This window comes from Embiotoca jacksoni, unplaced genomic scaffold (assembly GCF_022577435.1).
Source record: "Embiotoca jacksoni isolate LCO1_2020_lvr unplaced genomic scaffold, fEmbJac1.0.p SCAF_93, whole genome shotgun sequence".
Classification (NCBI taxonomy): domain Eukaryota; kingdom Metazoa; phylum Chordata; class Actinopteri; family Embiotocidae; genus Embiotoca; species Embiotoca jacksoni.
In genome coordinates this window covers 546,368-557,226 of record NW_027185451.1, presented here as the reverse complement: position 1 = coordinate 557,226, position 10,859 = coordinate 546,368, and the positions used below count along the sequence as shown (strand labels likewise).

Below are 10,859 nucleotides of genomic sequence, written 5' to 3'. Positions count from 1 at the left end.
GGTCAATACCAGAAGGGATGGTGAGCAGAGGGAGGCGGGATGAGGCAGCAGGGCGACAGGGCCATGCTGGGAACACATCCCTACAGCTCCTCCACCTTCATCGTCATCGTCATCATCATCATCATCATCATGAGTCTGTATGCTCAGCAGTCAAGAGGGAAAAAACCCAAGAGAACACAGGCCTATGCAAGTTTGCAAATAAACAAATGAAGGTGGCTACTCTGAAAAGCGTATTCAAAACGCGTGGTTGACGGAGTGAACGACGCCAGATGCAGTGCAGGAAATGTTTAGGATCGTTCAACCCTTCGTCGCTGCTTCGCTGAAGCTGGTTTTGGTGCGTTTTTTTTTGTTGTTGGTACATTTAGGAGCCTCTGACATTTAAAACCACGTTTAGAAAAGAGGTGAAACGACTGAATTCAGAGTGTCAGGGTTTGTGTCTGGGTGCCACACACCGGGCTGAAGATGCGTCTGTACAAATTGAAAATAGTTCAGCTTGAGAGAAAAACGTATTCCACAGCTACGCGACTCTTTAAACATAGAGAGACAAAAGGAAAATGGTGAGAAAGTAGAGGAAAGCGATCTAAAGAACTTGAGTTCAGAGAGATCTCCAAGGCTGGATCGTGATCTACTGGTTGCTTCAAAGATGGATGTTGCTGGAAAGAAGCTACAAATTCCTAACAAACAAAGACATCTTCCTCCCGACACAACACAGCATCTCTACAATCACAACAGTTTCAAAAGTAGCGTCAACAATTCAGTATCTCATTCCGTTATTGAAAAACGACCTAAAGAAATCTCTCTCCACCTTTTATCAGACATTTGTCTGAATTTTTGCCGTAATTAGCAAATGCATTCTTGAGTCGCGGACACAAACGTGTTTTGTGACATCACAGTAGCAATGACCGTTCAGCTTTCAATTTGTCTTTCAATACAAGTGAGCACTTGTGCCAAATATGACAAAAAAAATTCCCTCGATATGTTCTTGAGACACCGCTCTTTTCACGAGAATAGGATGGACGGCTGGACAAAAAGCAAAACGTAGCTCCTCCGGCCACGACTTGGAAAACGTGAGCTTCCCAGATATCAGTAGCGCAATCCTCGACTCAAGACTACGTTCGCCACTACGAGCAAATCCAAAACCAGTAAATCACGTGGTCGATTTTTGACAAGGAAGACGGACTCGTACACGGCATACAAAAGGCGATCGCTTTGGTTCTGCTGCGTCAATTTTGAACCTTAAAAAAAAAAAAAAAAGGGCCTATCTTTGAGTCCAACAACGTTATAGATGTGCAGCAGAGAGTTGTGGGGTTTTTAATAGTACAACAGAACCAAACTGGAGCCAAATGCAGGGAAACCAAAGCCCACTGTAAGAAACACATACAGTTGAAGACAACATCTGACAATCCTGTCGATTCCCACCACTTAACCTAACAAGCGCACCATGGCAACAAATCACCTCGTGTCCCTGTTCATTAGGTAATTAGGAGCATCTCATTGGCTGGATCGGATTGTCGTTTGTTATCTGCCGAAGCGGTGCCAAACACCGGACCCATCTGACAGACTGACGGCGAGGAGCATCTTCACCAGGGGCCAGCTTGTCCGAGGGATTAACAGGGAGTCTGTTTGAGTAAGATGATACTTTTAAGGTAGATTAGGAGGACCTTACTTTATGGTAAGTGTAATAAAAGTGAACATAAAGTGCCCATTTACTTAAACTGTTGGCTGACGTTAAGCTTTTGGATCCTTTATCTATTGCCAGTTGGAGCGATTTGTGTTTCTCGGGGGAAAAAAACCAAAATAAAAGTCAGCAGCAGCACACGTGTAGCAGGTTTTCAATCCTCTGAGAGGTCAGAAAGCGTCCGCCGCGATTGTACCTGCAGTGTATCAATGCAAAGTGCACTGCAGTAATAACTTTAGCGGTGTGCATGCGAGATCGGCTGTAGCAGTCACAGCCGGCGGGCCCCAAAAGAAAACATCGGCTCGGGTTTCTCAGAGCAACTAAGGTGTCATTATATTTGCACAAACAAATTATGAAACAAAACCGAAAAAGAGAGGAGAAATACAAAGTGTGCGGGGCGGAGAGGGAAAACAACAACAACAACAACAACAACAAAAAACACAACAGAGCTTTTAGAAAAAAAAAACATCACGAGCAAAAAGAAAAAGATGGTAAAGACGAATACGTCTCAAAGAGCCTGAATGCGAACAATAGACCCGTGTTCATCAGACTGCCACTGCCAGGTCACCAAATTAAAGGATGTCAGACGCGATAAGCTTCAGCGTAGCGTCGCTGTCCCGAGGCCACGGCACCTTTAGATGCGCTCTCCGCTGGCCACACTGAACGCCAGCCGCACGCCCATTGATTTTCCTCCCCTCTTGACACTTAATCTAACCCACGATGATCTACGACCTTATTTTCACACTAATTTCTTCTTGATCAAAGGTGATAAATATCGCATTGACATAACCAACTCTTTGCGCATTGTATCAACGCACCGTTTTGTTTAACACGACACCGCCTGGAGCGCTCCGACTCCCGACTGGCAGTTTGAGAAACGACCCGAGCTGCGACGTCTTTGCCTTCAAGAGATGAAAGCAAAGCGGCTTGAAAAATGTATTTCTTTCCGTTGAGCGGCGATAACTCCGAGGTGTTGTTTCTGAAGCCAAAAACTACCGATTCATATCAAATATCCAACGTCTTTACGAGCGCAAATGGAAGTGTTAAAATGACGTAGGAGTGAAATGATGAGCCGGAAACTTCTTCTTTTTAACATCATTTTAAAAAATAAGGATCAACAACGTTAAGCTGCACCGTTAAGAAGCTGTAAACTTCACGATTAAATGCTGCAAGTTTTGCTGCTTGATCGTCACCGTCCAGCGCTCACAAAAGCGCGTGGAGCTCAGATGCTAACGGTGAACACTTAATGACGGCGGTCGCAGCTTCCCCCCTGCACGGGAACGCTGTCGGAACCTTTTGATTGACAGGCGGGAAACATCGACTGACTCGAGAGAGAGAGTTTGACAGAGGTTATCTGTGGCTAGCCCCCAGTGGCCTTCGGTGGTATTGCGCTTTAAGGAACTCCTGTATTTAAAAACAAAAATTTTTTTTTTACATACAGTCTGTTTATGCAAGTTAAACTTCTTTAAGACTTCTAGAAGATATTCAGACCACTTTTTGTCTAAAAGTCTATATCCTCCAACCTGTAAAACTAAAATTAACAGAGCTCCCCCTCAGCTTCTATTTTTGTGGGAAACGTATTAGAAAAGGTTTTACATTTTGTCATTCTTCGGTCAACAGGTGTACTAGCTCATGGCGGTGCATTTAGGACGCAAAATGCTAATCGGAAGATGACGTTGTTAAGTTTAATAATAACTCTTTGGCTTGCCTCTCTGCGTAAAAGCACCCGTGTCGTTTGATTTCGACGTAACATTGCGTGCATTGTTGAAGGTGTCGTTGTTGTCAAACTATTAAAAAGGAACGTTACGATCATTTAAGAGTCGAAATGAAACACAGAATCTCATTTGTGTCGCTGCACCAGCTGGATAATTAATTCTGCCGATTTGTTCAGACACCTCATGTAAACGTAACAGAGCAATGCTGTTAATTAATGATTTCATATTATTTACAAGGCTTGAGGCGTTTCAGTCATGTATTTATCTGAGGTCCAGGAACACATCAGCACGGTGCACCTAGTTAGATTTTAGTCTGTTAGTGAAAGTGTGATTACGTTCAAATCATCAGCATCAAAGGAAATTTGCAAAATTATCAGAAGGGATTTAAAAAAAAAAAATGATATTCCTCACCCTGACGACTGATGTGCAGATTTTTGTGCGTCACTTCATGCCTTTTTGTGTGTGTGTGTGTGTGTGTGTGTGTGTGTGTGTGTGTGTGCGCGTGTGCGTGTGTGTGCGTGTGTGTGTGTGTGTGTGTGTGTGTGCGCGTGTGTGTGTGTGTGTGTGTGTTCCCACTGAGCTGGGGACAGGGCCACAGGTGAGATCCCTCTAAATTACACACAAGTGGTCATTAATTATAGATGACACTTTGGTCACATAAACGATTTCATCCTCAAATGAGGTCTGAGGGCGGCGGCTACCGAGGTCCACCATGCGAAGGTGTGTGTGTGTGTGTGTGTGTGTGTGTGTGTGTGTGTGTGTGTAAATGAGCGTATGTTTGCATGTGTAATCGAGAGCGCCATCACCTGTGGCGCTGTTCCTAGCTCAGCAGGAAAAACACACACACACACACACACACACACACACACAGGCGTGCACACACACACACACACATTAGCATGGGTGTGTTGATGGGTGCTTGTGTTGGTGAATCCGGCGGCCCCATCCAGCTTTGATGAACACACTCATTATGCTAAAGAGCGCTTCATGCCTGGGCTTCCCTGTGCCTTCAGGAAAGGTTAACTCGGGCTGGTTGCACAGCACAGCGAGAGCCTGTGGGCGCACGGGGCGGAGAGGCTCTGGAGGAGTTAGATGTCTCAGGACCAAAAATAGATCTGGGTATGCAGAGCAAATATCAGGGGAACATCAAGGTGCCCCCGGTGGATGCCGCAGAATAAACAAACATTGCAGGTGAAAGCCACAGCCGCCTTCACACCGCTGCTGAGAGGTCCCAAATCAGATGTTTTTTGTTTCCCCCCCCCCCCCCCCCCCCCCCCCCCCCTCACACATCTGATGTCTGATTAGCGTGGAGAAAAAAAAAAAATGCTGCATGGAGGCCAATTTTGTTTTCAAAACAGGACGTGAATGAAACTGAGAGGAGATTGTAAAAACTGCCTCCTGAATGGGAATAATGTTTAACTAGAATTACCGCCTCAGTTGTATGCCCCCGCCGATCCGTGAAGTTGCATCCAGGTCCGTCCGTCCCGACTCGTCTAATGTACGCAGAGAAGACTTTGTGACTTCACAAAAAAAAATGCTTCGTTCTTGTTCTCGAGGTAAATTTATGGCGTTGCCGCGGTTGCCGCATGTTGGTCGAATGTCATAAAATTACATAGGATCGCGCACTCGTCATCTAAATGTGCTTGAAGTTCGACTTGTGGGTGTTTACGTCGAGCAGGTCGTCCCCGACGAGTATTTTTTAAAGTCACACGAAAATGCTGTAACGTGTAAATTAGACGACACGTGTTTAAGAAAAAAAAGTGTCAAAATGTAAAGAAGAGGAAGAAAAAAACAAGTAAAAAAAAAAAAAATTGCTGAGATAAACTTTACGTGGCCGATACTCTATGATCCAGTATTCATTGAATTTCATTAGACCCCACAAAGGAACATTAAAGTGAAAAAGCTGTCCTGGTTGATTGGGAAAAATTCATAAATAATCAAGTCAAAATTTGCACCGAAAAACACTCAGCGATACATAAATTATTCCTGCGCTGCCTAAAAGTGCAACCAAAATGTTCTTAGCTTAGCTTTCCTGAACTTGTACTCAGAGTTACGTTGATTGGTCGACATCAGCAGCTGGAGTTACGCGCTTTTTGGACCTTTTTTTTTTTTTTTTTTTTTGGGGCACGTTTGCCTTTTCGCCGTGGAGGTTAATTCAAGCAGAGAAACATCAAATTTGGGATCAAAGTTGGAGAACCAAAGTGCCATTCGCGCTACAGTTCAGGTCATTTGCACTAAATATCACTCTGACGCCTCAGATCGTCACGGTAGGACTCGGCGTCTGACCCCGGAGGAGGAAGTCGCGCTGCACAACCCCTTAAATGTCCAAAAAACAAAACACAAAACACCTGTTTGCACTCCCGTCCCTACACGCCCTTCTCGGGCTCGGTTCTGCCCCTCATGAATGTCAAAGCATTTTTTCTGAAGCATCTCATGGGTCTGCGTGGCAGATTTGCCAAATCTGATCCAAACTTTGATGTGTGCTCTCTGCACAAGTTTCAGCTCTGTGGTGAAAGCGCAAAATGTTCCCGTGCCAGTGGTCGCAAAAACAACGTGTAACTCAGGTGCTGATGTTGATCAAAGCGATGAAACTTGGCGTAATGGCTAACAAAATTATAGTTATTATTATTATTATTATTATTATTATCCTGTTCTCCTGGCAAATCACTGTTCTGCGCTCCCTTTGGGCGCAACAGGAAGAGACTCTGAGGTTTTTGATCACGTCTTGTATATTGGTTATAATTTACGTCACAGAAGAGATTTAACTTGTTTGGAGAAGTTTAGAATTGGGAAAAAAAAAAATAATAATTTTTGCAATTTTTGCCAAGCAGAGAACTTGCTAACGGGGTGGAACAATAATCGGTCATCACGTTAATTAAAATGAAGAATGAAGCTATTTCACAGCACAAAATTCGTACTTTTCTAAACCGTTTCTTTCTAAAAAAAATTTTTTTTTTATAAAATTTGTGTTATCCGTTTCTCCCCCCTATCTGTTTCTTCCCCTCAGAGTCAGAGATTAGTGTGTAATTACATTGGAGATCAGCAAAAAAAAAAAAAAAAAAAGGGAAAAAAAGAGGACCGGTATATTTTAACATGGCGGTCGCGGAGTGGTGACATGAGGGGGGAGGAGGTGGCGCAGCCCTCGTCACGGGCCGACTGATTGTCTGCTTTTAATCCTCGACCTCATTATCACCTCCAGGTCCGGCAGTGGCAGTAAATGAATCTATCTGCCGAGTGTCAAATCTTCACACCTTCACCCTGGTAATCACCCCAAGGTGCAAATGCAGAAGATGGATAGAATGAGAAAAATGAAGGGAGGGCGAGGGAGAGCGTATGACCCGGGCTTTTCATCAACAAAATCCCCTCATTTCATAATTAAGTGTTGTTGCCTAATTATGTTGTTTGCGTGGTAATTAAAGCTGATTAAATATTCAGTTTCTTTTAAGGTCAAACCAGTGACAGAATGTATAGATTTGGTTCATATGGGAAGTGAGGAGCCATTACTGCTGTCAGATATGTTCATAATAACTCAAATGTTGACATTTTCTTCTCTTGTGTGTTCTTTTTTTTTTTTTTAATTGGTCATTTTGACCTTGAAAATTGTTCAAGATCAAGGGAAAGCTTTCAAAAATAGAAACAAGGAGGAAAATATGAACACATTGAGAACTATTATTGTAGTTATAGTTATTCTAATGGTACAAAATGCATATTGTTTGCATACTGAACACTACCAGCCAGAGAATTCCTAATTTTTCTTTTTTTATACTTATCGGTAGATATCCAAATAATTATTCAACGCAGGTGGAGGCAGTAAGAGAGAATAAGTCTCTATAAGGATCAAAGGAAGGTTGAAAAAGTGTTAAATACTAAAATAAAATACTTTAAGTGATCAGTCATTCGCGATAATGAACGCAAATTAAAGCAATCTCTGCAATATTCGTGAGATTTTTCCACACAAAATGTCGTCAATTCTCGCAAAGCACTATTCAACAAAAGTCGCTTTATTAACAAAAATAACGCCTCTAATCCACAAAAGAAAGTTCGTACCGTATGTTGAATTAGTTTGATACACACTTGAAGTTGCAAGAGACTGAACTTCGATGTTGAAATCTTGATTAAACTGATTCTATATCTCTTATTCTGCCTTTGTTTTCTATATTTCAGTCACAGATCGCCTGTTTTGTAAAGCTACGTCACTTTTTACAGATGTTTTTGTAACTTTGAGCCCCATCGTTCTCTCAGTTCAAGAAATAAATACAATTATTATCAATAAATCCTTGTTTACAGGCCTTTATTAACGTAGTAAAAGTTTTTTTTTTTTTTTAAATGTATGTGAAATTTGAAAGTGCATTAATATATTAGATTAGTTTCACGATATTTAAACGCTGTTAAAAGCTCAAATCAAAAACACTGCTCAGTCTTCTTTAAACTCGTTCTAACTTATACTTCATGCAGACTTGATACGAGTGAAATTAAATCTTCCCCTCAAGCCACTCCACACTTTCCTTCAATTGTCACAGAAGTTCCTGAGAAAGAAGCCTCCAGCAGCGGGAAAATGACTCAGTGATGAGTCGCAATATACTTCCAATGGACACGAGCCCTTTGGACAAATCCAACAAAATCTATGCTACCTTGAAAAACTATAATCATGCATTATTGAATTGGCAAGGATAGTGTGTAATAGAAAGATCCTAAACTCATTCCCCCGCATGAATTATTAATTGAATTCAAATAACAGACAGAATAATTTTCTTAAAATATCTCAATCATTTTTCACGTAGTCTTTTAAAAAATGGGGTAAAACAACAGAGATGCGGACGTGCACGTCGACGCAGGAAGTGACCGAAGCGGGACAAATTATTTACCAACATCCGTAGAGAGGACGTGCCGCCATGTTGGAGAGGTCGATGGCTCCCCAACGCCCTCTCTTCGCTTAACGAGGAGATTCAGAGTTGATAACGTGTCACACAGCCTGTCGTAACCGTTGGTAACCGTTAAATAACAGGGCCTGTGTTTATTTCAAAACTACCCTTTTGCTGCCATTTGGATAAGCCCCCCTCCCCCCCCTCCCCCCTCTTCCCCCGGCATTATCTGCATGCTTGGAGCTGCAGGACGAATAGCTGGCTAAATGTTGTACTAAGACCACAGTAAAATATGATAATGAGTACAAATGGGATCATCAGGAGGCCGCGTGCCATCAGTCTTGACTGATACGTGACGTCCAACTAGCCAAGCAAATTCAATTAGGCCCGCAATTACTCCCCGGCGCTAGTGGAGACGTATGGGAGACGTTAAAATATTGATGGAAACAAAAGATGCCACGTTCGTTCCGTCTCCAAAAGGTGAACACATCTCCTCGAGTGTAATCACCAATGCTAAATATGAAGCCGGTGTTTAGACTGCGAGTGCCGGGGCCATTTGATTTCTGGAATATCTTCCATTATATGTTTTATAAGATCGAGACTTAGTTCCACTATGGTTGTTTTTATTTTAAACATACAAAGATTACATTATTACATTACATTATGAACCTCGAAGTGGCAACGAGCATTTCAATTTCCACATTTAAAACTACACTTTAAATTGTAATTCATTCTATTACATTTATCTATTTAGCAAAAGCAGTTTTGCACACGTATTGAATACATATATATTTGTGAATACGGTGCTGTTTTACCAATCTAGTTGTGTTTTTCTGCAAGTTATTTGTGATTTATGTAAACTGCAGTTTGTCCTAAAGTATTCAATAAGTCCACCAATCAACTTCTCTATCAAATTGTATCTCTACCGACCTCCCCGAGAGAAATTTATTATTTTAATGACCGCAACATCTTGCAAATGACAACTTCCAATTTTGAGTTAAAAACTGTGTTTCACAACAAACTTCCACTTTTTGAATCTACGAGACAAATACGCAGGAAACTTTATATTATACCGACAAAAACGGGACATTTTAAAACCACTGCAACACGTTTATTACCAGAATACAGTAGAACGAGTTGACGTGGTGGGCTGAGGGTTAAGTTGTGGGGGAAAGTAGGTCAGGGGTCCTTTCTGAGTGGGTCAACTTTAAACTAAAAAGAACAAAGCTTTTATTTTGAAGTATTTTATTTTGGCGCTACCAGCTTCTCAGATAGCTTCAGACTGACGAGAAACTAATTGAGCGTGTTTTCACTGAAACCGAACACTTTCTTTTCATCATGGGGATTTTAATTTTTTTTTAATTTTTTTTTTTATACGAGCTCGAGTTTTTTTGTAACGGCTATTAAAAGGTATTTAAAAAGTTCATGTTTTCAGTTGAAACTAAAAAGAGTAAAACCCAAAGTAACGTACCTGCTGTTAAACTTCTCCGGGTGCCTCTCTCTCATCACGTGGAAACGATGCGCAATCGAGGCGTCCTGAAAGACAGAATCAAACCTGAAGTGAAGGCACTTTTCTATCAAAGAGCGTTCGGATTATTACGTCATAAAAACCCATCCAATTAGACTACAAGTGAATCTCATTCTCTGAAACTTGCAGTTTTGACGCAAGATATTCGATTGTTCTCGGGGTGGGGCAACATTTAATATCCACGTGTGATATTTGGAGTTGTTAACATGTAAAATGACTCGACAACCATATCAGAAACGTACATCGCGTGCACTGGCACGTCTGCCGTAGCTCGTCAACATCCGAGGCTGCTTCTTCCTCGTTAACCGCCTCCAACCCAACTTCTCAAACAGCGCGAGGTACGCCTCGCGCGTCCCTCGTGTACACTTCTACGAGATGAAAGGCGGCGCGGGAGGTGGCAGCGAGGCTGAGCCTGCGATGGGAGCGAGTATCGACAGAAATCCCGATGAACAGCACGCCATCGCCACACGGGATAATTAATTAAACACATATTGTGAGTAATCACAGCTCCCAACTAACCTACAGGATGCCGCCGACGGCGCGGCAACCGAGTTGTTTTCGCTCCCCCCCCCCCCCCCCCCAACATCTCCTCTCTCGCTCTCTTTATAAATATGTTACTGTCGACCTTTCTCTCACCCATCTCACCCAGTTCATGTTACATACGTTATTGTGGTGTGACTGACGAGGTGCTTCACCAGCACATTAACACCACCTCTTTCTGGTATGAGGAGTTATTTAAGTAGAAGTACAATAAAGGTGTGTTCAAAGTGAATACACAGGATCTAGATTGTTAATAGACAGAAAATTCCTTTTAAAATTAGCTGGTAAACCAGTTTACCGTGTCGGTCTGATTGAAAGTTTTAAGTCTGTTTTGATAAATATTCACTAACATTGGATTTTTTTTTTTTTTAAGGCAAAAACTGATAGAATTATTTGGGACTTTTAAAAGTATTGAATTTGGAATATGTTTTATTTCCAGATTTTCTTTTTTTTGATTTTCAAGGATTAAAGCATAAATCTCCTTCTTCTGAAACAACAACAACAACAACAAAAATCTAAATTAACCTGACAGCACA

General features: G+C 41.9%; 1 protein-coding gene across 1 annotated transcript in view; it reads right to left on the bottom strand.

Moving 5' to 3' along the window:
- Nucleotides 1-10,859, bottom strand: part of dgkb (diacylglycerol kinase, beta) — a 56,983-nt gene that overhangs the window by 14,639 nt on the left and 31,485 nt on the right. Inside the window, 1 exon segment of the mRNA XM_069141907.1 lies at nt 9,727-9,791. Coding sequence (XP_068998008.1) covers nt 9,727-9,791 — 65 coding nt within the window.